Source organism: Fusarium sambucinum, chromosome I, assembly GCF_050947815.1.
Source record: "Fusarium sambucinum isolate potato_lamoka chromosome I, whole genome shotgun sequence".
Classification (NCBI taxonomy): Eukaryota; Fungi; Ascomycota; class Sordariomycetes; order Hypocreales; family Nectriaceae; genus Fusarium; species Fusarium sambucinum.
The window spans coordinates 12,205,904-12,224,151 of record NC_139294.1 but is presented as its reverse complement, the minus strand read 5'-3'; the positions used below and the strand labels follow the sequence as shown (position 1 = coordinate 12,224,151).

General features: G+C 46.9%; 8 protein-coding genes across 8 annotated transcripts; 6 read left to right on the top strand and 2 right to left on the bottom strand.

Moving 5' to 3' along the window:
• Window positions 1-88: 88 nt before the first annotated feature.
• Window positions 89-1,555, top strand: FSST1_006734 (Zn(II)2Cys6 transcription factor; the record flags this gene model as incomplete). The annotated part of the gene is made up of 1 exon (XM_083233131.1): window positions 89-1,555. One exon carries the CDS (start codon window positions 89-91, stop codon window positions 1,553-1,555), a length of 1,467 nt encoding a protein of 488 aa, XP_083090164.1.
• Window positions 1,556-1,623: 68 nt separating this feature from the next.
• FSST1_006733 (general substrate transporter) lies at window positions 1,624-3,353 on the bottom strand (the record flags this gene model as incomplete). The annotated part of the gene is made up of 3 exons (XM_083233130.1): window positions 1,624-2,521; window positions 2,575-2,815; window positions 2,864-3,353. The coding sequence occupies 3 exons, from the start codon at window positions 3,351-3,353 to the stop codon at window positions 1,624-1,626; spliced, it is 1,629 nt and encodes a 542-aa protein (XP_083090163.1).
• Window positions 3,354-4,070: 717 nt separating this feature from the next.
• FSST1_006732 (alpha-glucosidase) lies at window positions 4,071-5,891 on the top strand (the record flags this gene model as incomplete). The annotated part of the gene is made up of 1 exon (XM_083233129.1): window positions 4,071-5,891. One exon carries the CDS (start codon window positions 4,071-4,073, stop codon window positions 5,889-5,891), a length of 1,821 nt encoding a protein of 606 aa, XP_083090162.1.
• Window positions 5,892-6,366: 475 nt separating this feature from the next.
• Window positions 6,367-7,696, top strand: FSST1_006731 (uncharacterized protein; the record flags this gene model as incomplete). The annotated part of the gene is made up of 3 exons (XM_083233128.1): window positions 6,367-6,997; window positions 7,048-7,276; window positions 7,327-7,696. 3 exons carry the CDS (start codon window positions 6,367-6,369, stop codon window positions 7,694-7,696), a joined length of 1,230 nt encoding a protein of 409 aa, XP_083090161.1.
• A 719-nt stretch (window positions 7,697-8,415) lies between these two features.
• Window positions 8,416-9,519, top strand: FSST1_006730 (uncharacterized protein; the record flags this gene model as incomplete). Its single annotated transcript, XM_083233127.1, has 4 exons — window positions 8,416-8,471; window positions 8,533-8,710; window positions 9,109-9,223; window positions 9,278-9,519. The coding sequence occupies 4 exons, from the start codon at window positions 8,416-8,418 to the stop codon at window positions 9,517-9,519; spliced, it is 591 nt and encodes a 196-aa protein (XP_083090160.1).
• Window positions 9,520-10,577: 1,058 nt separating this feature from the next.
• Window positions 10,578-13,309, top strand: FSST1_006729 (copper amine oxidase; the record flags this gene model as incomplete). The annotated part of the gene is made up of 7 exons (XM_083233126.1): window positions 10,578-10,849; window positions 10,955-11,282; window positions 11,341-11,758; window positions 11,812-12,448; window positions 12,496-12,671; window positions 12,721-12,931; window positions 12,976-13,309. The coding sequence occupies 7 exons, from the start codon at window positions 10,578-10,580 to the stop codon at window positions 13,307-13,309; spliced, it is 2,376 nt and encodes a 791-aa protein (XP_083090159.1).
• Window positions 13,310-13,572: 263 nt separating this feature from the next.
• On the bottom strand, window positions 13,573-15,730 carry FSST1_006728 (Zn(II)2Cys6 transcription factor; the record flags this gene model as incomplete). Its single annotated transcript, XM_083233125.1, has 2 exons — window positions 13,573-15,177; window positions 15,251-15,730. The coding sequence occupies 2 exons, from the start codon at window positions 15,728-15,730 to the stop codon at window positions 13,573-13,575; spliced, it is 2,085 nt and encodes a 694-aa protein (XP_083090158.1).
• Window positions 15,731-16,334: 604 nt separating this feature from the next.
• Window positions 16,335-18,055, top strand: FSST1_006727 (major facilitator superfamily domain-containing protein; the record flags this gene model as incomplete). Its single annotated transcript, XM_083223806.1, has 5 exons — window positions 16,335-16,730; window positions 16,781-17,182; window positions 17,232-17,349; window positions 17,397-17,651; window positions 17,718-18,055. 5 exons carry the CDS (start codon window positions 16,335-16,337, stop codon window positions 18,053-18,055), a joined length of 1,509 nt encoding a protein of 502 aa, XP_083090157.1.
• Window positions 18,056-18,248: the final 193 nt, after the last annotated feature.

The window sequence follows — 18,248 nt, the reverse complement described above, 5'->3', positions numbered from 1 at the left end:
TTGGATAACAACAGAATTTACTATCTTTCCTATCTATCCTGTCTACCTAGATATCTATCCCGTCCACACCCGCACAAGTCTCAATGTAATGGCCGACGATATTCCGAATCCACCCGCCAAGAGGTCTCAGGTACCGAGAGCTTGTCAACGCTGCAAAACTCTCCGCCGAGGCTGCAATGAATATCGCCCCTGCAGGAGATGTGTGGATGCAGGACTTGCAGATCGATGTGTCGGACAGTCCGGTTCTCCCACCATCCTTCAGCCTGTCCACGCAGCATTTCCGTACCCTTACCAATCATTCCCAAACATACACAATGGTCCTGCGGATGCCCTCGCCAAACTGACTGACCTCGTCCCTAGTCAGGTACTGGACTACTGCGTCGAGCGCTTCTTTGCAAGACTGTACCCTACGATACCTATTCTTACGCGCGACTATGTTGACCAGCTCAGATCGACTTCTTCATCTTCACTGGGCGAGAGGTTAGAAGCTTACTCTGTTCTTGTGGCCATGTGCGCCCAGGTCTTGCTTCAGTCTGAAGAGCCAGAGAATCTTCTCTCGCAGGGTCTTATCGCCCAGAATAACGCGACATATGGATCAATGATCGTTGATCAGACTGTCGCACTTCATCAATCAACTCCAAGAACTATGAGACCCCGGTTGAACCAATGCCTTATTGCCTTCTTTATATACGCGTGTCAAGCGAGGTTATCGCATCACAGCCAGACGTTCTTGTTTCTGCGTGAGGCCACGACACTTTTCTGTTTGCTGAGGCTCGATGACATGGATCATAACTCTAAAGCGTTAGCCCATCGTTTGTTCTGGGTGCTCGTGATATCTGAAAGATCGCATGCGATCCGGTATCGTCGTCCAATTACTCTGCAGATAACGGATGAAGCGCCGGAGATTGACATGAATGATCCTTCATTATCGGGATTTTGGAGTCTCTCCGCCCTGTTCCGACCAATTGATACATCCTTTGTCGCACTTCTCAATCAGGAAAGGTTCGCAATCACACCGCCTCTTTCGTCACTCGACTTTGTTGAGACTGCGGTCAATACAGCAATCAAGCCAGACGCAATACTCCATGAAACACAAAAAGCAAACCTGAGGATAACCCAACTCTGGCTGCGCATGACTGTTTGGAAACTACGTCTCCGACTAGGTCACCTGAGCGAAAACGCACAGCAGTACAGTCTCACATATCAATACCCTCTTGTGATTGCTAAAGACTTGACACTCTCAACACGAGATCTCTCCATCGACAGTATTAGTATACACGGCATAGGCGTCACAGAGAAACTGTACGATATTGTCTCAGCAGTAGTGGACGTACTTGCTCGCGTGCCCGTTGCACCTTCGAGCCCACAAGGTTTGGCAATGGGAACAGCACCTGAAGATGACTTGTTGTATATTCGAGATCTCATTACTAAGCTACCTGGTGGCGCAAGCACATATGATCCTCTTCTGGAAAAGCACATTCAACAGGCGTTACCAAGCCCTGAGTCGGATGTGTCCCGGAATAGTCCTTCAATACCAAGAGTAAATCCGCAATAATAAGATTATATCAGATACCCCATGTACATATGCTTCCCATTCTCATCCAGATGACTACATTCAAATATCTACTGAATCTCCTTCTCGGCTGTCGGATTGTTGTCAGATGCAACCGAATGGGAATAGGGATCAACGTGAGTCTTGGCAAATTTTCTTGCTGATACTCTTTTCTCGAAAAGCAGATCCAACTCTGCATAGGTCCTATTCCTAGGTTCAGGAAGCCTGAAGTAAACCCAAATGGCAGAAAGTAAACAGGATCCAGCCCAGAAATAAGCCGTGCGAGCGCCCCAGTTCCACGCTGTTGATGACAGCTGATAGTTGGTCATGACATTGACAAATATGTTACTAGCATTGTATGCAGCGCGAGCCATAACAATTGTCTTTGCCTTGAGTCGGGTTGAGGACAGCTCGGAGATCAATGAGTACGTGACTGGTCCGACGGTAAAATCGTAGACAAACGTGAAAACAATGAGCATTGCGCCGATTGCCCAGACTGAACCATTGCTGTTGGCGGATGACAGTGACCCAACAATGATGAGGATGATAAGTTGAGTGCATAGCCCACTGAAGTGAATAGTCCTACGGCCAACCTTGGCCATCAAGAACCAAGACCCAAACGTGCCAACCATGCCAAGAGCATATTGTGCCATGGAGAGAGAGAATGAGTTGCTGGGATCCATACCAGCTTGGGTCAAGAAATATGAGAAGTAACCCATGAGGTTTTGACCGCCAAGAGTCTGGACGAGCCAGATACCAACTACAATCTCTGTACGTCGGAGATCGACACCCTTGAAGCAGTCACGGTAGCTGGTACCCTCCTTTAAATTCTTTTCCATCTCGTTTGTGTGCTCGATCATGGCAATTGTTTCATCGGCGTTAAAGTTGGGTTGCTGAGGAGACGTGAGTCGGAGGAGAGACTTTTTTGCAGCGGCGCGATTGCCTTTTCGGACATGCCACCAGGGGGACCTTGAAGGCCGTCAGTTGAGTTTCAAGGAAGAGAGAATGATCTGATATCTTACTCGGGAGCAAAAATGACACCAGCAAGGATTGGGACAGGCCACACCCATTGTACCCCAAAGGGGATACGATAAGCCCACTCATCCTCCCGTCCAACAGAACCCTTGTTTACAGCAGCAGCAAAGAACTGCCCAATGACCCAACACATATTGATGAATGTTGTCAGGTATGGTCGGAGCACAACCGGTGCTACTTCGGACGCATATGCAGGTGTCACGCTCTGGAACGCACCCCATGGAATACCTGTCACATTAGCAAATGGGTAGCTATAGCCGATGAATCAATACATACCACAGAGGACCTCTCCTAAAACAAGAATCTTGATATTTGGGGCAAAGAACAAAACAAAGACAAATGCAATCATGAGAACAAGTGCTCCAACAGTAGTCATCTTGTATCCGTATCGATCAGACGCCCATCCCGCAAGGATCAGACCAATAATCTCACCAGCACGGGCACCGTTTGACAACCCAGATTGCCAAGCGGCTGAAACTGCGAACTTTTCTTTCTCGGGATTGTATGTGCCAAACTTCTCGTTGAAAACAGGAGAGGCATACAAATTACCCAGCAGAGCAAGATCGTAGCCTTCCATGATAAGAGTGGTTGACAGAAGAACGGACCAACCAATAGCTTTTGGGTATGTTTTGACGGCTTGCCATAGAGTCATGTAGCGCTCAGCCTCAGCAGCAACTTTGGCTTCCGAGGCGAGGATCTCGGGGGTGACAGCCTCATCATGTTGGGCGTCGGGGGCTTTCTCTGAATACGGTTTGTGAGAGGCCATTGTCAATGAATGAAAGAGGAGAGTGGGGTTTGGGTGCTGGAGCATTGGTAGGCATGCACAACAAGGGAAGAGAAAGAATCAGGCCTTTATATACTTTACCAACCGATGCTGTCTCCCACAACTGGACGGTAAACAGCTTCGGCGCATGTCCCCCAGAAAAAGGGAAACTCGGTTGGTCACTCGGTACTGCCCGTGGGGAAAAGGAATAAAAAACCTGGGGATGATTGACTGTGCAGTGTGGGGAGAAGCAGAAGATTGGATGATCAAGTTTGCTGGTACCTACTAACAGGAGACTCCGTTAGTCGCGCGGAGACTCCACCGTTAGTTTAGCATGTCTATTGGACGCCGTCAAAGAAAGCGCTAAAGACGGAGCAACTCCGCGATTTTCTCAACAGAGACGGAGTTTCCGCTTCTAGATATTAGCCACATCCTTGTCTTAAGACACGGAAATGACGCGAAGTCGTCTGATGACAAGAAAAACAACCATGGTCGATCTTTGCCTAAAATCACAACTTGGCGGACAGTCCGATGTCTATGCGGCTCTAATCGAGTTTGGATTATCTCCACATTCTGTCGCATCTGGCTGGGTATGTGAGAGTAATAAACCGCTCGTTTCCCCTCGTCAATCATTTCATCTCCTGTTCATCATTCGATTTCACCAACGCACTCTTCTCATTATCTCTATTCATAAATCCAATCATCAGAATTATCAACACTATGGGTTCCATCATTTGGGATCAACATCGTCAATATGCCGGTACCCAACCCTGGTGGAAGGCTGCATCTTTTTACCAAGTCTACCCAGCTAGCTTCAAAGACTCCAACGGCGACGGTTGGGGAGACTTACCTGGGCTCATCTCTAAGCTGGACTATCTGAGTGATCTGGGTATTGATGTTGTCTGGGTCTCTCCCATTTTTGAAAGTCCCCAGAAGGATATGGGGTACGACGTGTCGGATTACCAGAAGATTTACCAGCCATACGGAAACGTTGAAGATGTCGATATCCTTGTCAGCCAATGCCATGCAAGAGGGCTCAAGATTATCCTCGATCTTGTCGTGAATCACACGTCAATTGAACACGAGTGGTTCAAAGAGTCGAGATCCTCAAAGAACAATCCGAAAAGAGATTGGTACATCTGGCAACCTGCACGCTACGATGAAAATGGCCATCGTCAACCTCCCACAAATTGGAGGGGGTATTTTGCATGTTCTACATGGACATGGGATGAGCATACACAAGAATACTACCTCCATCTCTACGCCCCAGACCAGCCGGATTTGAACTGGGATAACGAAGAGTGTCGTGAAGCAATCTACGAAAACACAATGCGTTTCTGGCTTGATCGTGGCGTGGACGGGTTTCGCATCGACACAGTCAATAAGTATTCAAAGCGGAAGGCTTTCGTCAATGTCCCTGTGACGGATCCTTCGTCGCCTCATCAACCGGCACCTGAGATGTGGTGTAATGGACCAAGAATTCACGAGTTCATCCATGAAATGAATGAGAAGGTACTCGGTCCATACAATGCTGTGTCTGTGGGCGAGCTATCCAATACACCTCATCCATCACAGGTCATACCTTATGTATCTGCTGCAGCAAAAGAGTTGGATATGGTATTCGAGTTCTCTATGATCAGACTCGGTAACGGCAACGGCTTCGGAGACAAGTATATCTACCAACACTTTCCATTATCGAAGCTGAAGTCGTTTGTTGAACGGTGGCAGAGCTTCATCGAAGGAACAGATGCATGGACAACAGTCTTCTGCGAGAACCATGACAACGGGAGAGCAGTCGATCGTTTCGGCGACACGTCATCGACAGAATGGTGGTTAAAATCCGCAAAGACCATAGCGATGTGGCAAGCCACTCTCACAGGCACATTGTTTCTCTACCAAGGTCAAGAGATAGGTATGACCAACATGCCACGATCCTGGGGAATTGAAGAGTACAAGGACATTGAAAGCAGTAATTTCTTCGCCGAAGCTGTGGCATCGGGTAACGAGAAGAGAGTGAAGGATACGATGAATGGTCTCCAAATCATGGCGCGTGACCATTCACGGATACCGTTCCAGTGGGATGAGTCACCCAATGCAGGATTTTCGAGCGCACAGGCGAAGCCATGGATGAGAGTTCATGATGAATACCGCGACATCAATGTTGCCAAACAAGTCAATGATCCCGATTCGATCTTGACCTTTTACAAAGGCATTTTACGACTGCGCAAGCGTTACCAAGACCTTTTCGTTTTTGGCGCATTCAAGCTTGTGGATACTGAAGATGAATCTTTATTCATTTATCTTAAGGAGAGTGTTGTTCCAGTCAAGGGTGGCAACGGAGAGAAGAGAAAAGCCTTGGTAGTACTCAACATGAGTGAGGAAGAACGTCCCGTATCAGATTTGTGCAGTCATCTCAAGTGTTCATCGAATGAAGTAAGGATGCTATCATGCACGATGAACGGATCAGTACAAATAAATGGTGGGCGAACAGTGTTATCTGGCTGGGAAGGCAGAATTTATGTCAATTTCAATGGAGAATAGAGACTCTAATAAAGGATAAATACATGGAATTTTCTGTGTCATGAATATTAGCTTTAAAGTGTAACGAAGTCTGTATTATAATTAACAAATATCCAGCTACGAAACGCGGGATCTCTTCCCATTTGCCGTATTTCTTGAATGAATGTTAAGTGCGAAAATTTCAACCCTTGCTAGTATTCCTAATGTAAGCGAGCTGATGTCTCGTTGGTATAAATATTAGTTCAATCCGGCTGATCTAACTGTGACTGGTTTAGATTTCCAGCTTTTCTTCTTTAGATGGCAATAAAAAAACAATAGTTTCTTTCTGCCCCTGACTACAGCCAGCCACAATGGCGTTTTTATTCGCGCTTAGCTAGTAGGATAAGATTAAGGAGAGAATTGAAAAATCGTATTTATCTTAACAATTCCCACCATTGAGCCGAAACACGACCGTAAGCTCTCAATTATACCACAGCCTTCTGGAAATCAAACCAATATGTTAGCCAAAACGTTGGTCGCTGCTGTTTTTACAGCCACCTATGTTACTGCTGGGCCTTGCAAACCCGAGAGTCTTCGCTCCACCACTGAGCTAATAACATCTGTTGAGGCCACCACTTCTGGCCAGACTACAGCCCAGTCAGAAGGAGAGCCTACCACCGACTCGACCATTATTGATTCATTGACAACAACATCCTTTGTAGAATCGACACAAACAACAGAAGCACCCTCCGCAACCACCTCTAGCAGCCCTGCTGGCGATGCCATCATCCTGCAGGTTAACCCGCAGCGTCGCCTTGCGAAGCGCGATACCACATTCGTTGGAAACAACAACCCTACCTCTTGCGACCTCGCTACTGCTTTTCATCTTGACGACGAGAAATTTCTGCAAGATGGAGTTCCTATTTACTACGAAGAAGGAGTTGCATACAAAGAGCTTGCCTCTCAAGGTACACCACCGACCGATGCAATCACGAGATCATTCTCGATCGTTGGAGGCTACCTTTCATGGACGAACTCGGCTTTTGGAGCGGCAGGCTTTTGTCAAACTCCATCAGACGGCAAGATTTACATTACCTTTACTTCGAAGCCAACAGGCTGTCAGTCGGTGACGCTTACAGCCTATAGACGTATGACGGACCCCTTGGATCTTGAGAACACAGCTAACATCAGGACACAGAGAGCCAATGCCAGAACGGACAGATTATCGACCAAGAGACTACTAGTGCCGACACCACAACATCCGTTGAGCAGACTACTTCCGATACAGCCTCTCAATCTGCTGGAGTGACAACTTCTGCCAATGTCTGTGTTGCAGGTCTCAACGATCCAAACGGTCAACCTGACGTAGAGAGTCGTATTCAAGACTGCTCAGCCTACAATACTGTGACCGTCAGCCCATTCGCCTCGTAAATTCCTCCCCAAAGTACTTTACTCAAATTAGCGCTGACTATTTTAGAACTACAACCCTTGTGAAGCGTCGTGTGTATTACCAAATACCTACGGCTTGGGCTACCCCTCAGCCTAAAATCACGCGACGTGCCGATGACCCCACCGATACAACCATTTTCCCAACTGAAATTCCATCTTATGCTACATACTGCGACTCACCTTCGGAATATTATGAGGCTTGCTCAGAGGCTGGAGTCACGGCATTCACAACCACACTGCCCGAGCCCGATACCACAACCACCACATCTACCTCGAACGGCTGTGGACCTTTGTCTAAAATGAAGAGGGGCATTGAATATCTAGGATATACATTGTCTGAAGACTGGGATCGTGCAATCTTTACTGGAGTTGTCCTACATGAGAGATTCCATGACTAGAATAAGTCATATTATGTTATAAAGTATATCCACATAATTATATACCTCGATATTGAAGCACTCTGGAAGTATAATGTTACAATCACAGTAGCTTGAGGTGACTGAGACGGATAATGCAGATAATGCCTGTCTACACCTAGACACTAACACCAACCGCAACCAGCTCAACTTTATGCTCGGATAACCATGTCTATCTGTCAAGGGGCTTTTCGGCCGACACCTAAACGTGGCAGTTTCTTACTTTACTTTTGCAGGCAGGGAAGTGGACCCGAGTCAAATGCTGTCTCCTCCATTTGGTCTCAGCCCCACAGACAAAGAAGTCGAATGGAAGCTTTCCAGATAAAGCTAACGAGTAACCGACAAGTTGCACGGATTAATCCGAGGTGTAATATTGGTATATTTGTGTTGGCGAAGTGCAGTGCAGAGCATATCGTTGAAAACAAACTGCAGGGCCGGTTGAACTGGGGCGCTGGCACTCCACGTTTTAACGTTGTTACAGGTAGATTAGAGCTATATCAGCTAAAATGAGAGTTATTATCACTGTTGTATCCAGGGGATACCGTCAAGCCTATAAATATGTAGAAAAGCATTCATCCCGTGTATAACCTTCGCTTCTCTCTAATCTCTAAACACCATCTGCTTACCTTCTTTACAAGTATTTACTACCTTTTCTCATCTGGCCTGGCGCCTTTCCTTTTCTTATTCTCCAGCAATACAAAATGCAGTTCGTTTTAGTCTCGATTCTTTTCGTCCTTGGCGTTTATGCCAAGAATGGGTAATCCTGAACTTTTGAACCGTTCTATGTTGAGCTCTGCTCCATTGACACGCTATTCTAGTTGTGGATTTCCCGACGGCCCTGACTGCGTCTCACTGGGTAAGGGGAGCGATGGTTTAGAAGTCTCTCGTGATAATGGCGGCTGCTGTCTTCTCCCTGCCCGTTGCGGTAATGAAGCCGGCGTCAACTGCCGTCGCGAGAACGAGGGCCCCAATAGTCTACCGATCGATACAAAAAGGGTTGCACACCGTCGCAGCGCTCAGAAGAACTACCGACCATAGGTAGAGGAATAGGAAGTGACAGAAAGGTTATTAAATTGTGTATAGCAGAAATTTGTTATTACCATTGTTATCCGTCGGAACTAATGACAGCTTAGGTCACCTTGAGCTAAACTCTTCTGTTCAAGTTTTGGATCTTTATTTATCCGATCTATTAATAGCCTTTATAACGCATCCGGTCCCTCTTGTATATCTAGTTCTTTAACCTTCAATACACTCAAGTAACCTCATCACAACACTCCTACACCGATTTGTGATCCAAATGTTTGTTTTAACATTCGTCCATTCATGCGATTATCTTCATCATGCCCCCGTCATCCAAGTTATACGCTTTCCTAGGCGAAACGTCCCTTATTTAGGCTTACTTTAAAATACATTATATAAAATATAATGACTATGATGCTTGCCCTATGATAAGAGATAGACCTGTGTATGACAAACAGTTGACTAGATATAAGAACATCTCCTTCAGCTGTAATATTTCAGTTTATTTCTAGCAGTCTCTAGCTCAACATATCAGATGTACAGGGACGCCACTTTCATCCTTTCACCAGCTGAAAGACTGCGTCGACAATCTCTTCAGCCGCAGTAGCGAGAAACGCACGACTCGCCTTCTCAACTGCAACTACCCTGTTGATTGCCCCTGCAGCTGCATACGTCCCCTGTCCCGTTCGGGGCACAACACGACCAGCCCCACACACAACGTAACCAGCCTTGTTGTCTTTATGTCGGAAGAGACAGTACTTGCGGTTGCGCGCGGCTTCGGATGAGGTAGCCGTCTTGAGTTCTCATGAGAAGTTACTGGTTATAATAGTTGATAGTGAAATCTGGGATACGGTAATAAAAGAATCTATTGATCGTGGCTTGCGGGCGCCACCATAGACACCCCAAGGTCAAGCAAGACAAGGTGAAAATTTTAAACCACATGATTTTATGCGTGGAGAGATGTAACGCCAAGAAGCATCTAAGAGGTATTTATGGGGAACTGTTACAAGGGACAAGGGAAATTGCAATACGGTGAGGTACAATACTTGATATGTTAATGGGCTGAAGTCTGAGGAACTATTGATCTTCAGTCCAGGGGTAGATATTCCTATGGCCTCTTCGCCCGTTTGTAGTTAAAACGGTCTAGTTATTACGAACCCATATTGAAACATCACTAGTAAAGCAGGGTTGTATTATATCTCGTCATGGAAGCCGGGAAGACCCGCCGGCATCTGGCATCCGGATCAGATCATACTTTACTCCACGTCAAATCAAATTTTCACAAATGTCTCATGCTCCACGCCCATTGCTGGCCTACACAACAGGCCATTTCTTTTAGCTCGCTTCGTAAACCCAGATACTGCATACAGCATTTGTCAATTCTAGTCTTATTATTGTTACATTGTACAGAGTATGCCCTATCATCAGAGTACTTCTACCCTGGACCCTGGTTGACCGGTTGTGGGAGATCACCGCTGCAGACTACAAAAACAGTCATCCGCCACCTCGTCCACGTATCCCTGTAAGCCCATTATGCATGTTTCACCCGCTCGCCCTGTTTCTGCCTTGTGTCTTTTTTTCGTTTTTTCTTTCTGTGCTAGGTGAATGGCCAATTTAGGATGTCAGTAATTTCTCATTGCGGAGACTTTGGCCGAGCTGAACTGTGCCGACATCTCGGCACTGCGGCGTGTTGTACCATGTGCGTAAAGAGAAAACTGAGCTAATCAAACGAGCCTATCCACATCATATCACAATCTTGACGGTACTACAAGTATATATTCTTGTCAAACTGCACATATGTTCTCGAATCATTGCTCATGCCACTCTCTGGCTTCTGGTCACTATGCGATTAATCGTCTGCTTGCAAGTTGTTTCCCTTATATTTGATAGGAGAGTTTTAGCTCGTTCTAGCTCCGAGGGTCCAGCAGCGCGGTACCACTACCTGAACCGTTACAAAATCGAAACGTCACAATGTGATTCCGACAAGGAAGTTGGTGTTAAGGCGCCATGGAAAAATATTTTCCAGAGCCTGACAGATCAGGAGTATGCTGATGTTACTGCATATCTTCACAATCAGGAGGAACTTAACTTGACTGCTATTGTGAACTCAACATCGTGAGTCTTGAACTTTTCACTTTCTCCATCCCACAGACTCTACAAAAACCTTTTGCTCTATTGTCTACCTTCACACGCTATCAAGTCATGGCTAACTTTATGAAGTTGGGACAATGTCATCGTGTCTATGGACTTGTTGCAGCCAAACAAGACTGATGCCTTGACATATCTTGAAGGCAATGGACCAGCTCCAGCTCGGTATGCACGGGCCACACTACAATTCAACTCGCAACTGCAACCATACATCCAAGAGTACATGGTTGGCCCACTACCTGTCCAGGAAGGGTCCACTCGATACGAGGAGCTAAACTACATGTTCACATCTGGACGTGGCCGCATTAATGTGTACAACGCTGATAGTGAGGCCATTGCCGAGTTCAACCTCGTTGTTGGAACAGAGATACAGAACATAACCAAGCAGCTTCTCAATGGCGTACGTAACCGCTGTTCGACTGAATGTTCGACGCCACCCACGCTAATGATGTCAATAGACTGCTACAGGTGCTGAAGACGACAGCCTTCTGATCGCAGGCAGTGATCCTCTGATCCACAACGGTGACAGGGTCTATCAGTGGAACGAGTTTTACTCTGCTCACACTGGTGAATTCTTTTCAGAGACAATCCTCCCTACCAGCCTGCAATTCAAAGTTGATATCACCGGTCGAGATCCTTCCAAATGGGAGGTGGTCGGTTGGTATTACGACGGCAGCTATTGGCCGACGACCGACGAGTTCAAAGAGGGATCCAAGACGCTCAAGAGAAAGCCAGGACCCAACGTTGATGGGCTTTGGACCTCTACTGACCAGCAAGGTGACAAGTTACCGCTTGACCACCTGCACCCCCCTACCGCTGTCCAACCGGATGGCCCACGGTTTGGTCTGGACAGAGAGGAGAATTATGTTGAGTGGAGTAAGTGCACATCGTGATGCTTTCTTATTGAGCTTTAACTAAAAACTATTTAGTGGACTTTAGCTTTTTCATCTCAAATCACAAAGAGACTGGTCTGCAACTCCATGATGTCAGATACAGAGGCGAACGTATCATCTATGAGCTTGGCCTCCAGGAAGCGATGGCACATTATGCTTCCCAGGATCCGCTGCATGCCTCATCAGCATATCTTGACACTTCATATGGCATTGGTACCAGCCAATGGAATCTCGTCGACGGCTTCGACTGTCCTTCTCACTCCACCTACCTCAACACATCTTTTTACATCAGCGAGATGACTCACATCCACCCCAACAGCTTGTGTCTTTTCGAACATGATACTGGATATCCTATACAGCGACATTTGACAGGTACGCATGTTTCCGCGACCAAGAACATTGTATTCAATGTTCGCAGCGTTTCTACAGTTGGCAACTATGACTATTTGTTCGACTATACCTTTCATTACGATGGGTCTATCAGCGTCACTGTCAGAGCATCTGGCTATATCCAGGGAGCGTTTTGGTCCGGAGATGGTGATTATGGCTTTCATATCCATGACAACTTGTCCGGTTCTATGCATGACCATGTTATCAACTTCAAGCTCGATCTGGATATCAAAGGCAGGAAGAACAGTCTGTTAAAGACTGAGTTTGTGCCCATCTCAAAAGTGTAAGTTATTCTCCATCTACTATGCAACCATGTACTAACTTAAACAGATATCCCTGGTCTGATGGACAATCGATCAACACAATGAAGGCCAACCGGTCGTACATAACTAGTGAGGACAACGGCAAGATTACATGGGCCAAGAACGGAGCAGCTGCATATGCTGTTGTCAACAAGGATGCTTTGAATGACTTTGGAGAGGCACCTGGCTTCGCGATCTCTCCAAGTAAGTATCTTCAACATATTAACCTGGGCGACACTAACTGGTTTTACAGACAGCGGCAGCACAGGGCACCTAACAGTGCAGTCATCCTCAGCTCTTGGGCAGTCCGCAAACTGGGCCAATCACAACATTTTCGCCCTGCAGCACCACGACACTGAGCCGAAAAGCGCTTACGCTTTCAACAGTTATGATCCGCATCACCCAGCTGTAGACTTCAATAAATTCTTCAATGGGGAGAGTCTTGATCAAGAAGATATCGTTTTGTGAGTAACCCTTCGTGAGCATTACTGTTACCCGAGACTAACAGTTACGCAAGATACTTCAACCTCGGCATGCACCACCTACCCAACACGGCTGATGTGCCCAACACTGTGACGACGAAAGCCGTTTCGTCGATGATGATATCGCCTCAGAATTACTTTTCAGGTGATATTTCACGACGAACTATGCATCAAGTGCGTGTCTCCTACAACGAGAAGTCAAATGTCACTGGTGTCAAGATGTTTGGCATAAAGCAGCCTACTTGTGCATTTGATATGACCAAGACTGCACCCAAGTTAGATACCTTCGTCGGAGAGCTTCAGATTCCCAAATTTCCTTTTAACCCGAGTGGTAGTCTGCAGACGAACCCCGGTGGTTAATTGATAATAATAAGGAGAGAATCGAGATTCTATATTCTAGGAAATGTATTTCAATTAGATTAGCAACACGGAAGATGAGGTAGAGATCCATTTAGAAACAAATAGTTAGTATATAGATAACTTTCCTAGGGAGCGGCTGTTACAAAATACACATTTTAAGTTCTGCCGTCTTGAACTAGACGCCCTCACTTGTATTAACCGTGGAGCAGTCACATGTCATCATGATGGAAAGGCTAACTGGAAATTCTATCTTAAGACTATTGTTAATTCTCAAACCCCTCTGCCATCCCACCATACATGTCTATGCCCAGATCCCCAAGCATCCAATCGATATACTCACCTGAAGTCCCGGTGCCGGGGATGTTGTGTAAACAATTTGGGAAGGCACCTGGCTGCAGGCCCGTTCCTACATCTGGTATTGACGTAGTATCGGATGGTATTAGTGCAGCCGGTCCTAATTGACAAAATGTCGGGTCGGTCTGCTGCATCTCACGTACATAACGTGCCTTTGCCATCAAACGCTTTATGGGTCTCCATAGATTGCCTCGCTTCCCACTTTCCTTGACATTCCATCGATTGTGCACGATGCTCACACACTTCCAGGCTCGATCACATATCGCAGAGGAAGGGCGGGTACAGATCTCGGAGAGAACGAATATGGCTGCGTGCCATTGTATGTGGGTTTTGGAGTGCCAGGTCCACTTGGAGATTCTGCTGTTGTCCAAGAGAAAGCTTGAAAGTTCAAGAACTTCAGTCGACGTGGAAAATAGTAGGTCTCGAGTCGTTTTGCTCATAGTTGAGCTATTCTCTGGCTTCTGCTTGCTGGGGTAGTGAACTGCGAGACAGGTGCGTGCAATGATGAGACGCGCGACGGTAGATGTGAACAGCATAAACGGTACTGATTCATTGCAATGGAGTAGGTATTGTGTCTCCAAGCGGGTTTTGAGATCTTGGACCACTGCTTCACGATCTTCCAGCGCGCCGTCAGCTGTGGCATTTGATGTTGGCGACGCGTAACTGACCCTCCACCCAGCTCTCATGCCTTCGCAACGGACCAGACAAAATGTCATTTCTGTAGCTCCTTGATGCTCTTGTGGCGATTGTGTCATGAGGTGACTGATATCGCTGTCATTGATGTTCAAGGGAAGTCTTGTGTCAAACATCCCCTCGTGAACTATAGGCTCGTATCCATGAAATTCAGAGGAGCGCATATCGAGAAGACATATATGCCACCACAGACGCCGGCGTAGTTCTGTATCGAGTGGCTTAAGTCCAAATGTAGTTCCATCGCGGTGAAGACCCATGGCCTGGGCAATGTGGAAGATGAGCGACGTAAGGGACCACGTCGTTCTCGAATCATCCTCGTTACGCAGGCCCGATAAAAATAGTACAACTGCCTGAAGGAGAACGAAACTCTGCGTGTTAAGCAGGTTGGCTCGAGAAAGAGCTTGCTCAACTGCGAAGCGATACTTGTCGAGGGAGTCAGAGCGTGTTGAACCCAGTACGTCAAGACACTGAGTGTCATCCATACTGATAATGGCAGAGTAATAAATAGAAAACAGCAGCGTTTCGGTGTTTTTGTTAAGCGAGTCTAGCGACACAACTGTATCCCAGTACCACTGCTCAGTGGTGGGCATGTGGAAGATGTGCACCAGAGGAAGGACGTTCTCGCGAAAGATTGTCAACAGAGCCACAGACATCTGCATGGGTGGGTGGCATGGCCGAAGAGAATGGACAAGGGAGCGGAAGCCCAGCATAGCAGCGCTTGTTCCAAATGGTGAAGCTGTCTCGGATATGTATCCATTTGCGTGGTTGTAGTCTTCATCGTCCGAGACAGGGTCGTGCAACAAGTCGCGCAATTCTTCAATCTGAAAGACAAAGACAATGTCAGTAAATGATGCCCTTTAAATACTTTGGTATTGAAGTCGAGTCCATGCACACCTCATTACCCAAGTTGGCCCACATGATGTTACTGATATAGTAACTCTTGCTGTCGTCTATCATCAGACGGCCGAGTTGCTGGTCGATGGAAGCATCTGGGATCGAGCCGTTGCCGTTGGAGGTAGAGGGGTGCCCTCGACTGTGGTCGTGACGCGGCCCAACTTCGATCGCAGGGGAAGCTCCGTCCGTGGTATTTGAGGCATCAACCTGACCGGCCAGGTTCCTGATGGTGTCTTCGAGTCTCTGCAATCGATCAACAAGGGGAAGACGCCGTTTGGCTCTGCCCCGGCCGGCTGGGTACGAGCAGTCCAGCTCGAAACGAAGACAGTTGGAGCAAGGCTGCTGGCGATCGCATCTGACTTTACGCTGACGGCAGAACAAACAACTGCGTAGCCTGTCGGTATTACAAGGCCCAGATACAGACACAGACGGAGAGGTGCGATCGGGAGAATGAAGATCTGGCGTTGATTTGTTTGCCATTTCTTCAGCTGACATCCTTCCTTGGGTGTTGCTGGGGGTTGCTATATTCATGATACCGATCGACTGTACCTATAATTCTTGGATGTTGACAAAGTATTGGGAGTAAGAAAGGCCGAGGATGATGGGAAGTTGACCTGCAACTCTTGAGTTTCAGTAACCACAGGGCTGGGGACACTAATGATCGCTAATCACCTTGGCGGCACGGGGAATAGAAAAGGGCAGATGGCACCGACCAGGACGGAGTCGGGTAAAGTTATGCGTCTCCGACCTACTAACTTCATTGGGTTGTATTGTGGCACACAGCAGCAAGGGTCCAACTAGACATGTAGGGTAGGTAATCAAACACATACACCTGAGATCCAGGGCTAAGCTGAAAGCGACCGTGGTAGCTTTCTTGGGGCCTGGAGCAGTATTGAGCTCGGCGTCGGATCCCTCTCTTCACTACCGACCCGTCCGCCGCCGTCGTATAAGCACAAGCCGATACCGAAATTGTGGATTCCTGGACAGGCTCTGAGATTGAGAAATCATGATAAAAGGCCGTGGTAGCACAATACAGCATAACTTCTACTAAAGTCTCTTTTTCTTACATTGCCTCTTCAACACAATGGATTTGCCCAGACGACTGACCGTTACGATGAGCGACCGCGACACGATAGCACATGAAATGAGCTCAGACAGAAATAATCAGAAGAACGACATTGGTGAAGAATCATCAAGCTATTTGGTCACTTTTGACGGCCCAGATGATCCTTATAACCCCATAAATTGGACCTTTCGCAAGAAATTCATCACTACAATATCGTACGGTCTGACAACATGCTGGATCACCTTGGCTTCTGCCATTTTTGCTTCTGCCATTGAACCTGTCTCTGCCGAGTTCAATGTCAATACAGAGACATCGGCTGCAGCAACAAGCTTGCTTGTGTTTGGCTTTGGTCTTGGGCCATTGGTTTCGGCACCATTGAGTGAACTTTACGGCCGCAAGTGGACGATTCTCATTGTGAGTATTTTACCATTACCCGCTCATGTAATACTAACAGCGGAAACCAGCCGTACTTTATCGCCGCAGTCTTCTCCTTCGGTACAGCCACTGCCAAAGATATCACGACTATCCTTGTGACTCGATTCTTCTCAGGTCTTTTCGGTAGCGCGCCTGTTACAATCACAGGTGGTGTAATGTCAGATATATGGGCCCCTCACCAGCTCGGTAACGCCATAGTCGCCTATGGAGTCACTATTGTCGGCGGGCCGACCCTGGGCCCTATCATAGGTGCTGCCTTGTGCTCTAGTAGTCTCGGCTGGCGATCGACCGAGTACCTGATAGGCATTGTCATGATGGCTCAGCTTGCGATTAACCTTTTGGTGATTGACGAGAGCTATGCGCCGACATTGTTGGTTCGCAAGGCTCACAAAATGAGAATTGAGACTCGAGATTGGGCATTGCATGCCAAGGTAATAGCATCCACTTGTTTCAATTGTTCGAGAGCTTACGCTGCAGTAGCATGAAGAATCGGGTATGTCGTTCAAAGATTTGTATCTGAAATATTTTATCCGTCCTTTTCAACTCATGGTAAATCCTATCTGCTTTCTTATGTCGACCTACGCCTCGTTCGTTTATGGTAAGCGCTTATTCGCAGCATGTGGCACACACACTGATTAGTTGCAGGAATTCTATATGCCAATTTGGAAAGCTTTTCCATTGAGTACCAGGAGGTTCGCCAATGGGGGCCTGTGGTTGGTAGCCTACCATTCATAGCACTGTTGATTGGAATCCTGTGCGCAGCAGCCATTAACATATATAACAACAAGTATTATGCCAAAAAGCTTGTAGAGAATGGTTACAGAGCTGTGCCAGAAGCCAGATTACCTCCGATGATGCTCGGGGGCATTGTCTTTACATCCGGGCAATTCCTGTTTGCATGTTAGTCACCGTCTCAATCTCAGTGGCGGTTGCTCTTGAAATCTACGGTCAACTGACAAATACCAGGGACCTCATCTCAACATATGACCTACTGGCCTTCTATCATCGGCATCGCTTTGACCGGCCTTGGCTTTACAACCATCTTTCAGGCTGCACTAGGCTACCTTATTGACACCTTCACGTGCTACAGCGCTAGCGCAGTGGCGGCTAACACCTTTATGCGATCCATGTTCTCCGGCGCATTTCCTCTCTTCATCATACCTATGTACCACAACCTTGGAGTGAACTGGGGTACAACTGTTTTTGGTTGTATTGCCGCAGTGTTAATACCAGTCCCATTTCTATTCTTCGTCTGGGGAAGAAAGATTAGAGCTAAGGGAGAGTGGAGTAAGGGTAGTGTTTAAGAAAGTTTCTGTAGCCAGTTATGCAAAGGAGAGCTAATGCTTATATTATTTGGTGATACTTCTATCTTATGGACTATATCGTCCCTTGCTACTACAGCCTTGATTTTTATAAATGAACATTGGAAGGTTTTAGATATTTCTTGTCAGGGACCAGCGCTGAGAAAGTCAGTTAACAATCAATTGGCCAGACATC